Source organism: Nomascus leucogenys, chromosome 6 (assembly GCF_006542625.1).
Source record: "Nomascus leucogenys isolate Asia chromosome 6, Asia_NLE_v1, whole genome shotgun sequence".
NCBI lineage: Eukaryota > Metazoa > Chordata > Mammalia > Primates > Hylobatidae > Nomascus > Nomascus leucogenys.
Window position 1 is genome coordinate 57,787,238 of NC_044386.1, and position 22,434 is coordinate 57,809,671.

Below are 22,434 nucleotides of genomic sequence, written 5' to 3' on the forward strand. Positions count from 1 at the left end.
GCTAGAGCAGTGCCCTTACCTGAAGGCCTAGAACTGCTAGTATGCCCAGTAACCTAAGAATGCTCACTGGAGTGAACCATCATACAGATCTGTATTGTGGGTAGTCTCTGTGTAATAAACTCACAGGAATCTGGGCAATTAGTGCTGAGCCTATCTTGCTTTTCTTCTCTCTATTCTTCATAGCTGGCTCCCACCAGAAGTACTTCCCTGCTCAACTCCATGACTATCATCCAGAATCCTGTGAAGGTGTGTGATCAGGTATTTGCCCTGATTGAAAACCTCACCCACCAGATCCAGGAACGAATGCAGGACCCCAGGTCTATAGGTGGGTATGAATACTAGTATCTTCCCTTCAAGGTCTCAGGTATGGATGGGTTTCTCAGGCATTCTTGTATCATCTCCTAAATGTCAGAGACCAGGCCTCCTCCTCCCTCTGGCTGTACTTCAGAGTCGTCAGAGTCTTTTGTTGGAGGTAAAATCTTTGATTGTTATCTGATTTCTGCCTTTCTTCCAGACCTGCAACTCTACCACAGTGAGACACTAGAGCTAATGCTACAGCGTTGGAGCAAGCTGGAGCGTGACTTTCGACAGAAGAGTGGGCGCTATGATATCAGTAAGATCCCTGACATCTATGACTGTGTCAAGTATGATGTGCAGCACAATGGGAGTCTGGGACTTCAAGGCACAGCAGAGTTGCTCCGTCTCTCTAAGGCACTGGCTGATGTGGTCATTCCTCAGGTGTGTCTTGTACAAGGGACCTAGCCTGGGGATGAGGGTGTTGGGAAGGAAAGAGAGAAAAGGTGGAAAGGAAGGGTGATTTGGGACTAGAGGAAAGCAACTTAGAGAAGGAATAAGTTGAGTTGCTACATTTCTCAGGGTCCGCTCTGGCTCTTGGTAAGTACAGGAGGCTAATTCAGGAGACACCTGGAAGAGGGGGAATGTAGTGGATATGAAAGAAGCCCTAGACGTGAGGTGAAGACAGGCATGATCTTGGTCCTGGGAATATGAGGCATGAGAAAACAAGATTTATTGAGGTATTTATTCCTGGCTTGTGGCCCCTAGGAGTACGGGATCAGTCGGGAGGAGAAACTGGAAATTGCTGTGGGCTTCTGTCTTCCACTGTTGCGGAAGATACTACTTGACCTGCAGAGAACCCACGAGGATGAGTCTGTCAACAAGCTACATCCCCTGTGAGGGAGGGCTGGGAGGGGTGTTGGATGGAGGGAGGGGCATGTCAGGGAGCCTTGGGGGAATCAAAGCTGGGACAGCCTGGGGAACCAAGAATAGACAACATTTTGGGATGGAAAGGAGAGAAGTCTTTGAGGTGGAAGGAGGGAGTTTGCAGAAGGGTGGGAACAGGGTTAACTGACTGTGTGAGTGATTTAGCTGTTATCTCAGGTACTCCCGAGGCGTGCTCTCCCCAGGTCGCCACGTTCGAACGCGTCTCTATTTCACCAGTGAGAGCCATGTCCACTCCCTGCTCAGTGTCTTCCGTTATGGAGGACTTCTTGATGTAAGGATCTTCCTTCTTCTTTAGCCTGTGAACAGCTTTTTCCCAGCATTCTTTTACTCTTCTCCTCATGCTTTTTAAATGAAAGCTTTCTCCATTCTCATTGGCTCCCTGCTCATTCTCTGGCTCCCGTTTCCTTAAGCAATGGCTTACCTCTTTTTGCATTTGGTAGGAGACCCAGGATGCACAATGGCAGCGAGCTTTGGATTATCTTAGTGCCATCTCAGAGCTTAACTACATGACCCAGATTGTCATTATGCTTTATGAGGACAACACACAGGTGAGGAGCTAGCAGGTGGGGGATGAAAGGAAGGCCCCTTCTTTTGACTTCTATTAAAAAAAAAAAACTTGCTTATCCTTATAATTTGGAGAATCCAGCTAGGTGTGGCACTTAGGCACAGCATGACACAGAGCATCCAGGAGGTTCCTACTGGAACGGAAAATATGTTCTGGGATGTTGTTGAGCCAGAGAGATAACCTAGAACACAGCTCTGGCGTTAGGAAGAGTATGGAATTTGGGACAATGTTATGAGTCTTATTTCCTCAAACATGGTTATACATATACCTTCTGCATACGGCTCCACAATTATACTTTTTTTTTTTTTTTTTTTTTGAGACAAGGTCTCACTCTGTCACCCAGGCTGGAGTGCGGTGCTACAATCTGAGCTCACTGCAGCCTCGTAACCTCTGCCTCCTGGGCTCAAGTGATCCTCTCACATCAGCCTCCCGAGTAGCTGGGATGACAGACATGTGCCACCATGCCCAGCTAATTTTTTGTAGAGATAGGGTCTCAACATGTTGCCCAGGGTGGTGTCAAACTCCTGGACTCAAGTGATCTGCCTGCCCCAGCCTCGCAAGGTGCTAGGATTACAGGTGTGAGCCACTGCTCCCGGCCCACAAGATGTCTTTAAATGTTCTGCTATATGCACCATAGCCAAGCTGAGTTATTGTGGAAGGTGATGGGAAGGGTTGTAAAGCTGGAAGTTCAAAAGTCATGTGCAATGGCGAAATCACAAATGGTAGAGATGAGGGAATGAGGATCCTGTAAGAGACAATATATAGTTGAAAGGAAGCTGTAACAGGTCAGCCCCGGAGTGGGACAAGACCCTGAATTCCCGGGAGGATGAATCCTCTTGAGTTCCTCTCTACTTCCACCACAATATCCAGCTTCTCCCAACTTCCCCCTCTTGTGGTTATGCTCCATAGGATCCCTTATCAGAGGAACGGTTCCATGTGGAGCTACACTTCAGCCCTGGAGTGAAAGGTGTTGAGGAAGAAGGCAGTGCCCCAGCTGGCTGTGGATTCCGTCCAGCCTCTTCTGAGGTGGGTCAGAGTGCTGGGATTTGGGACTGAAGGACTTAGGAACCAAGTGGTGGGAAAAGGTACAGGGAGAAGTAAAAGGGCTGGGTAGTCTGGGATTAGGAGCTTGGAGACCATTAACACCTCTCTTATCTGCCTTCTATTGTATAGAATGAGGAGATGAAAACCAACCAAGGCAGTATGGAGAACCTGTGTCCAGGAAAGGCATCAGATGAGCCAGACCAGGCATTGCAGACTTCACCCCAGCCTCCTGAGGGCCCTGGCCTCCCGAGGAGATCACCCCTCATTCGTAACCGAAAAGCTGGTTCCATGGAGGTAATGAGAGGGCCATGGGAAAAAATGAAGGGGTGGCAGTGCTCATAGGACTATATCCACAGATCCTCTAGATCCCCTTGGGGGGACTCTTGGGACTTGAAGCAGAGTCCTCCTGCTCTGATTGATATGTTTTACTTAATCTCTCTTTCACAGCTGGTCTCCCAATAGAGCTTCTTTAACCTGGTTGCTACTTCTCAGATTAAAGAGTTGCCATTGAGGGATGCCTGAGAGATAAGGGTTTAAAGAGATAAGATTAAGGAGGAGGCCTCTGGATGAATTTGAAAAGTAGTTCTTTAAAAGGAAATCTAGTAGAAACAGCTTGAACTCTGGACGAAAATCCCAGTCTAATACTTGGAAGTTGTGTGACTTTGGCTGGGTAACTTCTCTACATTTCTCTGGCCTTAACTTCTCTAAGCCTCAATTTTTTTTCACCTCTAAAATGTGAGTAGTATCTACTTTATAGATGCTCAATAAGCAGTAATATAATAACAATACAATTGATATTAAAGGTCCAGCCCTCTGCAGCTCTTGGTCACCTTGGGTAAAAATTATAGTTCAGATAGGAGCAAATACCTGGCACTTTATCTGTACTGTCGTTCCAGAAAGTGGGTCAGTCAAGAGCTCTGTCTGTCTTCCTCTTGTTCTGGTGAGGATCTTTATCAGCATGGGCCTATATTCTGCTATTCTTGGAGTTTGTCTCTAGTTCTGGTTCTAGCTCTCTAGCCTAAAGGAAGTAAGTGTTATTAATCTCATATTGTGTCCAGCTAACCATGTGAGGTTTTTGTTTTAGTCTTTTTCCTGGAAAAACTGTTTCTGTCTTTGGCCCAATTATATCCTTTTTTCCCCCCCTATCTAGCTCCTTCTGTATCACTTACATTCATTTTGACAGCACAATTTATCCCTGTCTCAGAGACTTTGACTGTCTGACTTAGATTCTGCTCTGTCCTAATGACTCTGTTCACCCTGGCTCGGTGCCAGGTCTCTATCTTAGAGGAATTGATTTTTCCATTTTAGGGATATATCAGAAGAATCTATAATGGGCTGGCCTAGGTTCAGCAAAAGGTTTGCAATTCAGATTTTGGAGAAAGCTGAAAAGAGGAACTGCAGTCTCTTCTTTTGATTCATCCTTTACTTGATTATTTTAAGGTGAAATTGACATTGGTAATATGCAGCTGGGTGTGATGGATCACACCTGTAATCCCAACACTTTGGGAGGCCTAAGTGGGAGAATCATTTGAGGCCAGGAGTTCAAAACCAGCCTGGGCAACATGGCAAGATCCTGTCTCTACAAAAAATTTTTAAAAATTAAAACATTAAAAAAAACAAGGCACAGGTAAAGGAAAGCTCTCTGTGTATCATCTCTCAGACTTGATAAGATTGACTTCTTTCTTTCAGGCCTATAGGAAGCTTCCTATTGTAATCACATTCCTTCTTTTCAATTACTAGTGCTGCTTAGACCCTGGCTTATCCAGGGTGATAGTTGTCCAGGATATTTTCCTCAGCTTTGCAAGAAAATCATCTCTCTGCTCCTTGGTCACAAAGCCTTATGATACTAATGTTAATGTTTATCTTCCTTGCTCTATAAATATAGGCATACAACTTATCCTTCCCTCCATCCCTTCTTCTCCTCTTGTCATCTCATACTTTTTGACTATTTTAGATTATAAAACTTATGACCTTTATAGCAGCTATGCCCTAGCTGGTCATCCTCTCTAGCCCTATAACTAGCTCTGCCCTGTGGGCACTGGGGCTTTTGGGAGCACGGGGTTTAAAGGAGCCGTGCCCGGCTTTCCACCCGGTCTGATTGCAGGTCATGAACATGCAGTGCACGGGGAACCTGGACCTCATCCCCTTGCGGGGACGGCGCCGCAGGAGGTCGGGAGACCTCCCCCGGCCTTCCCTAGCCATCGACCTACAGCCCTGGGCTGTGTCCACCACTCACCTGGCATCCTGCACACAGGTGTCCCTCCCTACCTCACCTTCCTGTTTTGCCTTCTGTCTTTGCCTTTTGGGATCTAGGGGCTCAGACACTATCTGGGTGGGATGTGTGTGTTTTGAGGGTTGTGTGATTGAGCCCTTGTGGGCACTGTAAGAATTCTGTTTCATGTTTCTAGGGGTGAGATAGTTGGAGGGGAGGGCTTCTTGGTTCAAACAAGAAATGTAGTATGGTTGCAGTAGCCACAACTCTCCCATGGAAAGAAGAGAGGGTGGTCAGACTCTTATTTGTGGCTGAGTCATTGTGATTGGCTTTCTGAGTCTGGTGGGGGGAATAGATACAGTTAGGAAACTCTGCTCTGCTGAGAACTGGGAATGGGTTGAGTAATGATTTCTCAAACTCAGATTGGGAACGGGAGGGCTGTGGGGAAAGGCATCTTGAAAATAGAAGTGCCTTCTAGTATAAAAAGATGCCCCGGACAGTTCCCTCCATAAAGTACCTTCTCTGTTCCCTTTTCATGCCTCTTCCCCTATAAATCCTTTGGTTCTTCCAAACTTTCTAACATTGCTTGGCTTTGTAGGGACAGGAATCCAGGACCTGGGTTTTATACTTTCGGGTTGAGGTGGCAAAATGATTAATATAGAGTCCTTTTTCTGCAGGTACTTTCTGAGACTTCATCCTCGAGGCCTGGTGGCTACCGGCTCTTTTCATCTTCACGGCCACCCACAGAAATGAAGCAGAGTGGCCTAGGTATGGTTTTGCCAGCATTTCTCACCTATTGTTGGAAAAGTTGTCTGTCTGTTCTTCAGAGTTTTATTGTGGGAAACCTTTGTCATGGGATTTGGGACCGTCCAGTCAGTGGAATATCATCAGGTGGAGGTAGGGAGAATGAAGTGGGAGAAGCCATAGTTAGATGTGAACTTGGATCTCAGATGATTGTTCCATCACAGGAAGGTGTTTATCTCTTGGTTTTCTATACCAACCACATTTCCCTGGCCAAAGGGCATTTTTCTGGCTTTCCCTCTCATTCCTTATCTGTCCCTCCAGTCCAGCCCAGACCTTAAGGGGCCATGGAGACTCTGAACCTTCAGAGTTATCAGAGACAGAACTATAAATAGAGGTACTTGCAACCCTCATAAATGTCGTATTCCTCATTTGAAGAAATGTGCCATGTCTTCCCCTGAAACCTATGTTTTTCACATCCCCGCTCTTGCCCTTCCTACCACCTTGCCCTTTCCTGCATCATCTCCTAATCCTGTAACTTTTTCCCCTTCCTTCTGGAAAATTGTCAAGTCTGAGACTGGTGTAGTGGCAGAGGCATCTCTCAGGACTTTGAGGAAATGTCTCTTGATTTTTGGATCCCTGGAAAGGGGTAGAGAACATCATTCAGCTTTTTCTAAGAGCACAGACGGCAGGAAGGACCAAGCCTCAGAGGGTATTGTATTCTTTGGGTGGGGGGCAGTCCTTGGGAGGAACTATCTCTGAGCACAGTGCCTTGTGAGCCAGTAATTAGAACTGGAGGTCAGACATGATTGTGTGGGGTCTGGACTTGGTCCCCTGGCTGTTTCTATCTTGTCCTATTATTCTCTCTATTTAGCGCCTCTAATTTTTCTGTTGCCTTTGTCCTTGGCACCCATTTTCTTGGCCCCAAAATGGTCAGCTTTTGGACCAGCATGGGGGAGAAAGGTTTTGGTAACTTTCCAGGCTAATTTTATGAGAATAAGTTGCCTTCTAGATTCCTGAAATGAGGAAGATGGTTTGGGGCATGAGAAATAAATGACAAGTGTGTAGATCTGGCCAGGCACGGTGGCTCATGCCTATAATCCCAGCACTTTGGGAGGCCGAGGAAGACAGATCACTTGAGGTCAGGAGTTCCGAGACTAGCCTGGCCAACGTAGTGAAACCCCATGTCTACTAAAAATACAAAAATGAGCTGAGCATGCTCGTGCATGCCTGTAATCCCAGCTACTTGGGAGGTTGAGACACGAGAATTGCTTGAACCCAGAAGATGGAGGTTGCAGTGAGCTGAGACTGCGCCACTGTATTCCAGCCTGGGTGACATAGTGAGACTCTGTCTCCAAAAAAAAAAACAACCCAAAACAACAATAGTGTAGATATAAGACATGGACCTCTCTTCCCAGAAGTCCCAGTAAAGAATAGGTTTCAGACAGACTAGAAAAGAGGATAGGTGTGTCTGTCCCAGTTAAGTGGGCCATGGGAATGCTTTGAAGAGCAAGGCAGAAGTATGGACATGAAGCTGGTTGGCAGATGGTGGTGATAAGGTAGAGACCACCCTCTGAGATGATCTGAGGACTGGGCAGAACAGAGTTGGCATGACTGCACCAGAAAAGTATTCAGTGGAGGAAGTGCATGTAGGACAAAACTTGGGGTGGTCTGGGATAGAGCCAGCTAGTTTTAGCTTCTCTGCAGAAAAGCAGTCATATTTAGCAACTGTTATTACTCTCTGGAATCTCATTCCAGAGCCTGTTTGAACATGAAAGGTGGAGGAAGTTGCTGTATAGGGGAGAGGTCCTGAATTCCAGGGTGGGAATCATCAGGCATCTGAACTTCCTGATTGCTCTGGTGACCCCGAAATCCTGGGACCCCTGAAACCATGGTCCCTTCTTGGTGGCCTCAAGGGAACTGAACCCCTTTCCACACCATCCATTTCCCCTATGAATGTTAAGTCCCAAGCCAAACCCAGGGTCTTGGCAAAGATGGATTTGGAAATAGAGAGGCAAATCCTGAGAACTTGGGTATCAGTCTTGTTTCTTCTTGACCACTCTGTCCTTATAGGCTATAGTAGGAGAAGGGACCATGGAGTCCTAACCCTCCTCTAGATCAGCTGTTGGGGAGAGTGACTGGTCTGATTTATTTCATACTTCAGAGATTATTCAAATTTTATTTAATCCTCTCACTGGCAATGGAGTTCTCTTTGCTTTCTTTGAATTTATATGTGTGGGCAACTGGCTTTCAGCATAGGCTTACAGGATAATACACTTTTGAGAGCAGAATAAAACATATCTTTTTGTTGTTATTTCCTGCATTCCTTCTTAGTAGGGTGCTCATCACATAATAGGCATGCTCTACATACAATCAACTGATTCTTCACAAGCCCTTCAATTTGTGTCCATCTTGACTTCAGAAACTGTGCTGGTTCCTAAAAAAATAGTTATTTATTTTCTAACAATACAGTTGGTCCTCAGAGTCAGGAGACCTGGATTCTAGTCCAACTTAGCTTCTAAAAAACTATGTGACCTTGAGCAAAGGAGGTCCCTTTTGGATCTCAGTTTCTAATCTCTAAAATAAGAAAGTTGGACTGGATGATCTCTGAGTTCTTTTTGCTTAAAAAGTTCAATGAGGCAGGGGGCTGTGGCTCACACCTATAATCCCAGCACTATGGGAGGCCAAGGTGGGGGATCACTTGAGCTCAGCAGTTAGAGACCAACCTGGGCAACATAGTGAGACCTCGTTTCTACTAAAAATTAAAAAATTGTCCAGGCATGATGGTGTGTGCTTGCAATCCCAGCTACTTGGGAAACTGAGTTGGGAGGATCACTTGAGCCTGGGAGACCAAGGCTGCAGTGAGCTATGATTGTGCCACTGCACTGCAGCCTGGGCAACACAGTGAGTCCCTGTCTTAAAAAAAAAAAATTGTGAGCCTCATACTTTCATTCCTGGGAAAGGTCAAAATGCCTGAAGGGAGGGGATGTTGGATGAAAAACTTAGGAAGGATTGGAAGGGTGCCAGCTGAGTGTTCAGAATACAGTCTCTAGCCTTTTCCTTTCAAATCTATAAGGGCTAGATTTCTGGGTTTCTCAAGCTATATATCCTGGGTAAGGGGTGCCGAATTAAATCTGGGGGGAATCTAGAGGGACCTACCTGTTATTTTAGCATTTCTGAGAGCCACCTGGAGAGTACAGTCTATCCCTTTCAGTAGCTTTGAATCCCCTAATATGACTAACCCTGCATTTGTAGTGGCCTCTTGTCTCTGCCATGTAGCTCTTCAGAGGAATCCCCGTTTTGCTTGCCCACTGTGACTATGCGGAAGTGTAAAGCCATTTGTGGTTATGTGGAATGGCCACATGGTGGTGGCTGTGAATGGCTGTGTGTGTGTCTTGATGTTATCATGTGAAGTTGTGTATAGTTCTGTGTGATAGTTGTGGCTTTACGTGGCTACTAACGCACTCCCGGCCTTGCAGGCTCACAGTGCACAGGGCTGTTCAGCACCACAGTGCTGGGTGGCTCCTCCAGCGCCCCGAATCTTCAGGACTACGCCCGCAGCCATGGCAAAAAGCTACCACCTGCCAGTCTGAAGCACCGAGATGGTATGTGGGTGGGTTTTGGGGGATAACTCCTTTTTTCACTTGTCTCTCAGCAAGGACATAGCTCAAGAACTATTCATGCTTAAGATGACACTGGCCTTATAACAAGTTTTCTTCATCAGTAATAGATGGGAGAAGAAACCAGGACCCCTTTCATCCCTCCATTTGCATTCCCTCTTGCCATAAAAATACTACTTATTTATGCTTATCCCTTCATAATCTCCCACATACAGTCCTGCTGCATCAGTTTGTACTCTTTCCTGGATTCTGGCCTGTAGGGGTAAGGACCAAGGAGGATGATGCATGGTTGGGAAGAATGTGGTGGAACCTCGATTAAAATCCAGAAAATTGGGTTTAGGGAAGGGAATGTTACTCAGCTAAGGCAGAAAAGATAATAAGGAAAGAGACTAGGGGAAGGGATGAATATTTCTGTGAAGATTTTATTTCCAAATGACCAGAAAGAGGACATAGTGGTAAAATTAGGGTTGCTTGTAGGGGTGCATTGTGGTACAGATGACACATAGATTCCTAAGAGATTTACCAAAGGAAAAGAGATTGATATGTGTTAGAAATCCAAAGGATGGGGAGGGGAGCAGGTCAGATAACCAACTTTAAAGAACGGACTATCTTGCGGGCAAACTCCAGAGCAGAGGGTGGGGACAAGGGTGGGTATAATCCCCATGATGTCTTTTCTCCCCAGAGCTCTTGTTTGTCCCGGCCGTAAAACGATTTTCTGTGTCGTTTGCAAAGCATCCGACTAACGGTACGTTTGCTTCTGACTCAATGTCATTCCTCCTCACCATGTCACCTCTAGACACTTAACTCTGAGTTTCAACACTGACTTTGCCTCTCCTTCCACCATGTTGACACCCTGCTGTCTCTGAATGAGCCACTCACTAAGTGTCCCTCCTGGGATGGTTTCTTTATGACAGCCTTAGTCTTGGCTGCAGCCTGGCTGCCCCATCCCTGTGGCAACTCAAGGTCTTACTTCCATAATCACCATCATCACCGTTATGTCACTTTTGTCAGCATCACCACCAAAATACTGATTAAACCTCTCCCTTTCCTATCACATGACTGCCGGGCTGTGTACAGATATGATGGTTCCCCTTCTTAGGATGGGAATAGTGTTTCCTAGATTGATTCCATTTCTTCTCTTCCCCCATACCCCCAATTCCTCAGCTTATATAACTTTGATCTTTCTGTGTTTTCTCCAACTCTTTTGTTGGGGTGGATATGGATGACTAGTTTGTTCCTCTTTTGGAGCAATGCTGCAGTTCCCAGCTCCTAAGCCTACTTATATGGGTGTTAGTCTTGAGTATATAGTTTCCCATCTCCATATATCTTTCTCCTACCATTATGTGTATTTTGTGTGGCTCTTGTGCTCCTGACATTTGCTTTATGTTACTACTAACCTAGTGCCTGGGCCTAGAAAACAAGAGCCCAGGTTGCTTTGGGATAAAAAATAAAAAGAAAGGAGTAGGAAGTAGTAGGTAAAAGAAAAAGGACCGTACTTGAGTTTTTAAGTGTAGTTTCCATGTGGCACCAGCCTACCTATGGTAAAGCTATTGCAGAGAAGTTTGAAGAGTGGAGATGTCTTCTGGGGATTCTCGGGGAACTTAGGAAGGAATAATATTTTAAGACCATTGAAGAACCGGGTCTGCCCACACTAAGGTGGGAGAGCTTGGAGATCTCTGTAAACCATAAATTGAAGGGTATGGTCTCTTTGTAGGGTATAGCAGGAGAACCCAGGCTCACTCTCTTTCAAAGTTTTATCCTTGGTATCCTTATTTTTCTCTCTGTATTATATTTTGTCTTCGAGGTAAATCTAGGTTTTTTAGGTATGGTTTTCTTCTATTAAAGAGCTGAGACTCTCTGAGGAAAGTAAAACTAGGCTGGCTTCCTGACTAGAAAACCTCTACGTGCTAATCTCCTATTGCCTAGCAAGTGACAACTGCTAGATTTTAGCCCAGTCAGGTTGTACATCTTCACAAGGCACTGCTGAAATCTCTCCCTAGGTTGACCAGCCTATGTTGGCTCAGTTTATCCCTGCCCCCAGGCTCCTAGTTGTGCCTGTGGCAGGAGTTCCCATTCAGAGCCTCAGGGGTGTGCCCGCTCATTTAGCTTCAAGTTCTTCTGGCCTTCATGTGCCATAGCCACCTCCAGAATAGAACCTGATGCATCAATAGCACAGCCTGGGACTTGGACTTAGGGTCCACAATATAGTACAAGGAACGTGGGCTCCTGAAATCAGAGCTAAATCACATATCTCCTAGTTCTTAGGTGCCATAAGAAAAGACCCAAGTCCATGAAACAGACCCTCAGACCTATGTACCTCCAGTTCCCCGAAGCCCTGTTTAGCAGCCTCACCCGTTGAAGAAGATTTAATTCTGCCAAAAAGAGGTGAGGAAAAAAGAGCTGGAAAATGCAGGTGTTGTGTAGGAAAACAAATTTAAGATCTCCAATACCCTGCACACTTCCTTAGGGGTCTTGTGGCCTCCTTTGTTTTTCTTGTGCTGGAGCTTGGAGGCTAACATGCTTAAGAAGCCAGAAGCTGGGCTCTAACTGTTGACAACAGGAGAAATTTGGAGCTGTATGTCACTTTCTGAGGAAGATTATCTAGATTCAATTTGACCCTCAAGAAATATGAAGGCTCTTCTCCATGGCCGAGATCTTGCTTGACTGACCAGCAATTACAAAGTGGATGTTTTGTCTGTAGTTGCAGATAAGTCATAGCAGCTCTGTCATCACCATCTCCTTGCCATGATATCTGGCTTTGAAACAGCAGCTGGAAATACTGGACATGGCTCTGGAGAAGAGGCAAGGCAGTGTGTCTTCACACTTTGATGGGAGAGCAGCCCTCAGCCTATCCCTGCCTCTGTTCCTAATAAGCTGCTCTTATATCCTGTAACTATATCCAGCACACAAGTATAGCCTATTACTAAGCTGCACACTGAATTCACCAAAGTAAATTAATAAAGTGGGAAAGACTGTGGCTCAGGCTCATCCAGAATGTCAGGGTGTGATCACTGGATTTGTCAAGCCCATTATCTTCTAGGGACCCATATAACTATGTGACCATTGGTACATACTTAGTGCTCACAAGACTAGCCTAGGTAGAGCTGAAATCCGTCCTGACATCCAAGCTAAGGTCTCTGAAGACCACAGTCTCATGGGATCACCTTGTGGAGCCAGTTCTGGTCTGGGAGTTTTGAGCAGTCATCCTCAGCTGCCTTGTTTCTACCTTCTCTATACCAACATCCTGTACTCAAGTTCTTGTCCATCCTCACATCATGTCTTAAGATCCCACGCCTTTTCTCTAAGATCTTTTCACTATTGTTCCTCTTACACCCCTCTCCACATGTCTTTGACTGCCTTCAACCTTTTGTAGCTGAATTACATGCATCCACAAAGTTTGCCAAGTAGCTAAAATGAGGGGTTCAGAATCAAAGCTTTTCCACTCACCAGCTGAAAAAGTGCAGTTAGACTCACCAGCAGTGGGAAGAAAATATAAAATTGTATCTAACTTTCAGCTTCTGTAATGGATACAGTATCTCTAAGTCCTGAGTTTTAGTGTACTTTTTTTTTTTAACTGATTGTTTAAACAACCGTAAGGTAAAGAATGGTTAGTCAATATTGGTATTTTCACATACTGATTCCATTTTCCACACGTACCGTTTTAAAGGAGTTCTACACCTCGTTTCCTGCCAGTCTCCTGTGCCAGTTGCCTAATACCATCCCTGTCTTCGGCTATCTTAGAGTGTGGTCCAGAAGGCCTGCCCTAAAAAAGAGCCTTTTTAGCTTGACTATCTTGATACCCAATACCATCCTTGACACTATGAGTGACTTTGAACTTTTTCGTTTTTACCCTTACTTCATAAATCCATTCACCTGAGAATGCAGGCCCTAAGTAGGGTTCATTCAATGATGTTGTAGTCAAGACTTCCAGCCACAAAACTGCCAGCTCACCCCTGTTCACAATGATGTGACTGCTGTCTACAAGCACTGACTGAATTATGCTCATGGAGGAAGGGGAGGGCATTGCTGTATGATGAGGTCTCACTTATCCCTTCTTTCAGACTCATTCTATGATGACACCACTGTTCTTCCCTGTAAGAGATGCCCAGTGGCTCTGACCATCTCTGCTTCTCTCTTAGCTCACCTGGGATCTGAGTGCCCCCACCTCCCAGTAATGCTTGTGCTAGTCAGTGCCCTCCTCATTGTCTCTCCCTCTTCTCTTTCTCTATCTTTGTGCTTCCTGCCGTGGTCCCCTCACCCCCTCCAGAGCTGCTGGATGACCAGCACCCTGTGGTCCGGTTGCTGCGCAGTTTTTCCTCTGACTGTACAGGGGGCCGGCCAGTCTCCTTGGATGCCACGCTGGCGCATCACCTGCACCAGTGCTCCTACCACCTGCGCCTCTTCCGGAACTGGCTGCGCTCAGGCCAGGATGACCCCGAGTGCCTCTACGGTACCCCCTGCCACCAAGCTGGCTGCTGCCACTACCCTGGCTGGGACTGACTGCTTTGCTTATTGCACTTCTGGCAGGAGAGCCCACCTATTTCTTTCTCCTATTTGCCCTAAGGTTATGTAACTTGCATTTAGTCGCTTGGATGGGATTGGGGCCAGAATGCCTGGTAGCTGTAGCATTGGCTGCTCATCCCCTTCTTATTCTCCTTTCTCACCACCCCCTAATGTTACTCATTTCCCAGTTCTATTCAATACAGGAGTAATCTCTTGCCTTGGAATCTGTTCTTATCACTCTAACCCTCTACTACCACCATCTTCAAATCCAAATGTTTTTCTAGCCACTCTGAGGAGCTAGAGACAGTAACTTTCCTGCCCTCCTGCCACTAGATCATGGGGGAAATTGAGGCACAGAAGCCTCAATTGTATCCTTGGGGCAAACAAAGTCCAGAGCTTCGAAGATGGTCAGGTTATAATCCTTTTGAGCTATGGGCTTTAGTCACTGGTGAACAGGAAGCTGTCTTGCATAGACTTTGTTGTCCCGTGTATCCTTAGTCCCTTTAAGGAGGTGTTGAGGAGGCATAGGAAAGATTGGGGACTGAGATAGTGGTTTGGATGTGTTTTGCTTGATCCTCCAATGGGGACATTTTTTCCCTCACCAGTCCCTAGTATTAGGGTTACATATTATATTTACCCTTGACCCTACCCAGACTGATCAACCTGCATTGGAATTCTTGGGTTTAGAGCAGAGACTAAGTACTTTTTCTTTTTTCTAGGGCGTTTGCCTCATTTTTCTGATGAAGTAGAAAGATCCTAGCAAGTCTGGGGTTTTCCAGTAGATCAGAAGGGTGAAGCTTTGATGTGATGGAAATTACCAAGAAAGAACTTCCATCCCCATCCTGTTCATGCATGTGGTTTTCCTGGGCTGAGCTTCATGTGTATTGCATGCCCTCCCGTTTGCATCCAAGTATTCTAGCCTTTCTGCCAACATCCTGAATTTGCATGAACCCCTTCTCTGATTCCATGTCCTTTTCCTTAATCTGGTTCTCTTATTCATGATACCCGAAATCTGCTGTTTCTTCCCAGCTCCCTGACCTCCCTATCTCATGTTAGATCTGCAGTTTCACCCCTTACCTCTGGATCCTTGTTTTATTCCCCTAGAAAGTGTGAGAGCAACATTGGTGCTTACCCTACTGGGATTCTGTTTATTTTTCCATGGTACATTGCAAGCTCTCCATAGGTAGCATGAGAGGTGATTTGATTCACCTTGAGGCCTTAGCAGGTAGATGTTTTAGGAAATCTGAAGGTGAGAAAAACAGACTCCCCTAGGGGCTCTAAAGAGTTCCCTCTCCTCAGAGTCTTGGATACCCCACACTCCAAAAGCCACGGACTCTCCTGATGGCTCTCAGGGACTCTCCATGCTTCCTTGGCCAGTTGGGGTATATCTGGCAGGAATAACATTGACTTTGCCCATCTCTTTTCAAACAGGGTTTGAAGGGTGTTCCATGGTGCCTACCATCTACCCTCTGGAAACACTGCATAATGCCCTTTCCCTACGTCAAGTGAGTGAATTCTTGAGTAGAGTCTGCCAGCGCCACCCTGATGCCCAGGCACAGGCATCTGCAGGTATGGATACTCTTATTTTTTTACGCTTCTCTCTGCCCCCATGCCCATGCTTCCTAGAATATAAGAAAGTAGTAAATTAGAAAGCTAGTTAGGCAATGCACAAAGACACAAAAGTACACTTAAAAATGTATAATTGCTGGCTGGGTGCAGTGGTTCATGTCTGTTATCCCAGCATTTTGGGAGGCCGAGGCAGGTGGATCACCTGAGGTAAGGAGTTTGACACAAGCCTGGCCAAGATGGCGATACCTGTCTCTACTGAAAAAAAAATAAGGTCGGGCGCGGTGGCTCATGCCTGTAATCCCAGCACTTTGGGAGGGCTATCTGGGTGGATCACAAGGTCAAGTGATGGAGACCATCCTGGCCAACATGGTGAAACCCTGCCTCTACTAAAAATACCAAAATTAGCTGGGCGTGGTGGTGTGCACCTGCAGTCCCAGCTACCCAGGAGGCTGAGGCAGGAGAATCGCTTGAACCTGGGAGGCAGAGGTTGCAGGGAGCCAAGATCACGCCACTACACTCTGGCCTGGCAACAGAGTGAGACTCCATCTCAAAAAAAAAAAAAAAAAAAAAATACAAACATTAGCTGAGCATGGTGGTGTGTGCCTGTTATCCCAGCTACTTGGGAGGCTAAGGCAGGAGAATTGCTTGAGCCCAGGAGGCGGAGGTTGCTATGAGCCAAGATAGCACCACTGCACTCCAGCCTGGGTGACAGAGCGAGACTCCATCTCAAAAAAAAAAAAAAAAAGGATAATTGCATAGGCCAACTAAACATCACAGAAATATCACTCCTGAATTCTGAAGTTTTCATTGAAAAATAAACAAGCAAGAACAGTGAAGAATGAGTGGGGTGCAGTGGCTCACATTTGTAATCCCAGGAACTCTAGAGGCTGAGGCAGGAGGATTGTTGAGGCCAGGAGTTCAAGACCAGCCTGTGCAACATAGTGAGAGCCCCATCTCTCCAGAAAAAAAAAAAAAAAAAAAAAAAAAAGAAGCTGTTCCTGGTGGCGTGTGCCTGTAGTCTCATCTACTTGGGATGTTGAAACAGGAAGATCACTTTAACCCAGGAGTTCAAGGCTGCAGTGAGCTATGATCACGCCATTGCGCTCCAGCCTGGGTGGACAGAGCAAGATTCTACCACAAAAGAGAGAGAGAAAGAGAGAGAGAGAGAGAGAGAGAAAAAGAAGAGAGAGAGAAAACCCTGAAAAGAAGGGCAGTGAGCAAATACTAGCCCTACCACATTTTAAATCATTCTATAAAATGTCATTTTAATTTTGATTTTTGCAATCATAGCTCACTGCAGCCTAGAACTCCTGGGCTCAAACGATCCTCCTGCCTTGGCCTCTCAAAGCAGTAGCATTACAGGTGTGACAGAAAGACTTTTTTTGAGACAGAGTCTCACTCTGTCACCCAGGCTGGAGTGCAGTGGCAGGATCTCAGCTGACTGCAACCTCCGTCTCCCGGGTTCAAGCCGTTCTTCCTGCCTCAGCCTCCTGAGTAGCTGGGATTACAGGCACAAGCCACCATGCCTGGCTAATTTTTGTATTTTTAGTAGAGATGGGGTTTTGCCATGTTGCCCAGGCTGGTCTTGAACTCCTGACCTCAGGTGATCCACCCCCCTTGGCCTCCCACAGTGCTGGGATTACAGGTGTGAGCCACCACACCCAGCCAGGAAGACTTTTCAGTAAATAGATGGGGGGTAATTGAATAGCCGTTTGACAAAAATTGAAATTGAACCCACACTCTATACCAGGATAAACTCCATATGGATCAGAAATCTAAACGTAAAAATTAAATCATGTGTTAGGTAGGTAGCTCCAAGGGCTTGTTCATCCACAGAAACACCAAAAAGTAGGAAAAAACTGCTAGAACCAACATTGTGAGAACTCTGGAGAATAGTAAAAGATTTGCAGTAACCAGGAAAATGCTGAATCCAGAAAGAGGCAACCTAAAAATGGCAGAAAAGCTTTGCAGCATTTTTACTCACTCTTGCCCCAACCCTCCTCCCTGGCTTGGTTGTGCTCTTGAAGATGACAGCCCGTGTTCCCAGCGTAGGACCCTGGTTCCTGGTTCCAGAGGGAGCAGAGAAGACCTTACTCTCAAAGAATTTTGTCTGTTCTAATTTGTTGGTGGGCTACTTGAAGGATTGACACAAAGTGCCTAACTTTGTTTTGCCTAACTCTAACTTACTCAGGGCAGAAAAGTGGCTGTGCAGAGAGCATTCTTTAAAAACATTGTAAGGCAAGTGAACAACCTGTGCCTGGCCTCAAAATGCATTTTTTTTTTTTTTGAGATGGAGTTTCGCTCTGTCACCCAGGCTGGAATGCCACCATGCCCGGCTAATGTTTGTATTTTTAGTAGAGACAGAATTTCGCCATGTTGGCCAGGCTGGTCTTGGACTCCTGACCTCAGGTGATCCACCCACCTTGGCCTCCCAAAGGTGCTAGGGTTATGGGTGCGAGCCACCACACCTGGCCAGAATGCACTTTTTTTTTCTTTTTTTCTGTTTTTTGAGATGGAGTCTCACTCTGTTGCCAGGCTGGAGTGCAGTGGCGCAATTTTGGCTTACTGCAACCTCTGCCTCCCAGGTTCAAGCAATTCTTCTGCCTCAGCCTCCTGAATAGCTGGGACTACAGGTGCGCACCACCACACACAGCTAATTTTTGTATTTTTTTAGTAAAGACAGGGTTTCACCACTTTGGCCAGGATGGTCTTAATCTCTGGACCTCGTGATCCGCCTGACTTGGCCTCCCAAAGTGCTGGGATTACAGGCATGAGTCACCGCGCCCGGCCCAGAATGCACTTTTTAAAGTGTCCACAAGAGACTCTGTTTATTTATTTAACATTGAATTGGTTTATTTTCTAATTTGCAGTTCTTAAATATTTTTATAGAAAATGGAATATTACTTACAGTAAAAATTTTAAGGCCAGGCACGGTGGCTCACGCCTGTAATCCTAACACTTTGAGAGGCCAAGGAGGGTGGATTGCCTGAGCTCAGAAGTTCAAGACCAGCCTGGGTGATACAGTGAAACCTCGTCTCTACTAAAATACAAAAAATTAGCCGGGCATGGTGGCATGCACCTGTAGTCCCAGCTACTTGGGAGGCTGAGGCAGGAGAATTGCTAGAACCAGGGAGGCAGAAGTTGCAGTGAGCTGAGATCACACCACTGTACTGCAGCCTGGGCAACACAGAAAGACTCCATCTCTAAAAAATAATAATAATAAAAACAAACAAACAAAAATTCAGCCAGGCATGGTGGCTTACACCTGTAATCCCAGCAGATCACTTGAGTTCAAGAGTTTAAGATCAGCCTGGGCAACATGGCAAAACCCCATCTCTCCAAAAAAAAAAAAAAATTAGCCAGGTATGGTGGCATGCACCTGGGGTCTCAGCTATTTGGGAGGCTGAGGTGGGAGGATCACCTGAGCCTGGGAGGTGAAGGTTGCAGGGAGCTGTGTGCCACCGCACTCCAGCCTGGGTGATAGACTGAGACCATGTCTCAAAAAATAAATAAAAATAGAAAACTCCAACAGTTTTCTCATTGAAAGACTATTATAATAAGGTGAGCAGAAGAAAAGCAATCAAGATTTAGGAAAATATAATAGTGTTTTGTGTTTTTAATTTATTAATTTATAGTTTATACTCTTAACGCCCCAGCATGGTGGCTCACGCCTATAATCCCAGCACTTTGGGAGGCCGAGGAGGGTGGACCGCTTGAGGTCAGGAGTTCAAGACCAGCCTGGCCAACATGGTGAAACCTTGTCTCTACTAAAAAATACAGAAATCAGCCAGGCATGGTGGCGGGCACCTATAATCCCAGCTACTCAGGAGGCTGAGGCAGGAGAATCGCTTGAACTTGGGAGGCGGAGGTTGCAGTGAGCCAAGATCACGCTACTGGCCTCCAGCCTAGGTGACAAGAGCGAAACTCCATCTCAAAAAAAAAAAATTATTATTTACTCTAACAATGTGAATATTTAATTATAATTATAATATCAATTATAATTATAAACAAATGAGAAGTCTAATAAGACAGACTTCCAACTTATACCTTTAACTGTAATTTTAGTAATATTCTCTTATGTTGTTTTGTTTTCTAACAGATTCCACCTTTCTTTGTGCATGCCTGCGTGTGTGTGTGTGTGTGTGTGTGTGTGAGTATGCCAGGTGTCTTATATTTGACAAGAGTCTCACATTAGGTCCAAAGACACAAATAGGTTGAAACTAAAAGGATAGAAAAAGATATTCTATGCAAATAGTAACCAAAAGAGAGCTGAAGTAGCTATACTAGTATTAGACAAAATAGTCTTTAAGTACAAGAATTGTTACAAGAGGAGCTGGGTGCAGAGTTGCATACCTGCAGTCTTAGTTACTTGGGAGGCTGAAGTGGGAGGATTGCTTGAGCCCAGGAGTACTCCAACTGGGTAACATAGCAAGACCCTGTCTCTTTAAAAAAAGTTTTTACAAGTAAGAGAAAGTCATATATTGATAATGAGGTCAATTTATTGGAAGATAAAACAATTATAAACACATACCAAATAACGGAGCCCCAAAATACATGACACGAACATTGGCAGAATTGAAGGAAGAATTCTACAATAGTAGTTGGAGACTTCAATACCTACTTTTATTTATTTTATTTTTAGAGACAGAGTCTTGCTCTGTTGCCCAGGCTGGAGTGGAGTGATCATAGTTCACTGCAGCCTTGACCTCCTAGATTTAAGTGATCCTCCTGCCTCAGCCAAAATACTGTTGTTACAGGCACGAGCCACTGTGCCCAGCCAATACTCACTTTTAATAACAGACAGAACAACTCGTCAGAAAATTAGTAAGGAAATGGCCGGGCGAGGTGGCTCACACCTGTAATCCCAGCACTTTGGGAGGCCGAGGCGGGTGGATCACAGAGTCAGGAGATTGAGACCATCCTGGCTAACATGGTGAAACCCCATCTCTACTAAAAATACAAAAAAATTAGCTAGGCGTGGTGGCGGGCACCTGTAGTCCCAGCTGCTCGGGAGGCTGAGGCAGGAGAATGGCATGAACCCGGGAGGTGGAGCTTGCAATAAGCCGAGATCATGCCACTGCACTCAAGCCTGGACAACAGAGTGATACTCTGTCTCAAAAAAAAAAAAACACAAACAGAAAATTAGTAAGGAAATCCCAGCACTTTGGGAGGACAAGAAAGGATAAGCAGGAGTGTCACTTAAGCCCAGGAATCTGAGACCAGCCTGGGTAACATAGTTAGACCCTGTCTCTACAAAAAATTAATTAATTGGGCATGGTGGCACATGCCTGTAGTCCCAGCTATCCGAGGGGCTAAGGTGAGAGGATTCCTTGAGCCCAGGAAGTCAAGGCTGTTGTATTGTGCTGTGATTGTGCCACTGTACTCCAGCCTGGGTGACAGCGTGAGATCCTGTCTCTATTAAAAAAAAAAAAGAGAGAAGAAAATTAGTAAGGAAATAGAACACTACAAACCAACTCGACCTAACAGACATATATAGACCATTCCATCCAACAACTGCAGAATGCAGATGCTTCTCACATGTACATGAAATATCCTCCAGGATAGACCATATGTTAGGCCACAAAACAAGTCTCCATAGATTTTAAAAAGTTGAAGTCATACAAAAGATCTTCTCTAACCACAATGGAATGATGCTAGAATTAATAACAGAAGAGAAAACTGGAAAATTCACAAATATAGAAATTAAACAACATATTCTTTTTCTTTTTCATTTTTTTGAAACAGATTTTCACTCTGTCGTCCAGGCTGGAGTGCAGTGGCATGATCTCAGCTCACCGCAACCTCCTGCATTCAAGCAATTCTCTCACCTCAGCCTCCTGAGTAGCTGGGACTACAGGCACGTGCCACCATGCCCAACTAATTTTTGTATTTTTAGTAGCGACGAGGTTTCACCATGTTGGCCAGGCTGGTCTCAAACTCCTGACCTCTGGTGATCCACCTGCCTTGGCCTCCCAAAGTTCTAGGATTATAGGTGTGAGCCACCACGCCTGGCCTCCTTTTTTATTTTTAATTTTTGTGGATGAAACAACATAGTTTTTTTTTTTTTTTTTTTGATACAGGATCTCTCTCTGTCACCCAGGCTGGAGTGCAGTGGTATGATCATGGCTCAGTGCAACCTCAACCTCCAGCTACTACAGGCACACACCACCACACCCAGCTAATTTTTGCTTTTTTTTTTTTTTTTTTTTTTTGTAGAGACAGAGTTTCACCATGTTGCCCAGGCTGGGCTCAAGAGATCTGCTGGCCTTGGTCTCCCAAAGTGCTAGGATTACAGGCATGAGCCACTGCGCCCGGCCAACAACATACTCTTAAATGACTAATGAGTCAAAGAAGAAATCACAAGGGAAATTAGATTATACTTTGAGATGAATGAAAATGAAAACATGCCAGATGGTGTGGGATGCAGCAAAATTAGTGCTCAGAGAGAACTTTATAGCTATAAATATTTAAATTTAAAAAAAAAAGTCCAGGTGTAGTGGCTCACATTTGTAATCCCAACACTTTGGGAGGCCAAAGTGGGAGGATCGCTTGAGCCCAAGAGTTCCAGACCAGTCTGGGCAATATAGTGAGACTTCATCTCTACAGAAAAACTTTAAAATTAGCCAAGTGTGGTGGTGCAAACCTGTAATCCCAGGTGCTTGGGAGGCTGAGGTGGGAGGAGAGCTTATGCCTGGAAGGGAGAGGTTGCAGTGAGCTGAGATTGCACCATTGCATTCCAGCCTGTCTCAAAAAAAAAAAATCTGAAATCAATAATCTAATTTATACCTTATGGCACTAGAAAAAGAAGAGTAAACTAAACTCAAAAAGCAAAAGGAGCCGGGCGTGGTGGCTCACGCCTGTAATCCCAGCACTTTGGGAGGTCGAGACGGGCGGATCATGAAGTCTGGGGTTCAAGACTAGCCTGGCCAACATGGTGA

General features: G+C 45.4%; 1 protein-coding gene across 6 annotated transcripts in view; it reads left to right on the forward strand.

The window, feature by feature from the left end:
- LOC100580619 (inositol hexakisphosphate and diphosphoinositol-pentakisphosphate kinase 1) overlaps positions 1 to 22,434 on the forward strand; it is a 55,018-nt gene that overhangs the window by 13,506 nt on the left and 19,078 nt on the right. For 2 of the 6 annotated variants that reach the window (XM_030814205.1, XM_030814207.1), the window contains 10 exons: positions 184 to 325; positions 515 to 738; positions 1,063 to 1,190; positions 1,399 to 1,513; positions 1,683 to 1,790; positions 2,717 to 2,833; positions 2,981 to 3,145; positions 5,741 to 5,831; positions 9,284 to 9,409; positions 15,359 to 15,496. In XM_030814205.1, coding sequence (XP_030670065.1) covers positions 184 to 325; positions 515 to 738; positions 1,063 to 1,190; positions 1,399 to 1,513; positions 1,683 to 1,790; positions 2,717 to 2,833; positions 2,981 to 3,145; positions 5,741 to 5,831; positions 9,284 to 9,409; positions 15,359 to 15,496 — 1,354 coding nt within the window. Of the gene's footprint in view, positions 1 to 183; positions 326 to 514; positions 739 to 1,062; positions 1,191 to 1,398; positions 1,514 to 1,682; positions 1,791 to 2,716; positions 2,834 to 2,980; positions 3,146 to 4,955; positions 5,106 to 5,740; positions 5,832 to 9,283; positions 9,410 to 10,106; positions 10,170 to 13,691; positions 13,875 to 15,358; positions 15,497 to 22,434 lie in introns of all 6 variants that reach the window. The other 4 variants (XM_030814201.1, XM_030814202.1, XM_030814204.1 and 1 more) reach the window with 4 other exon arrangements.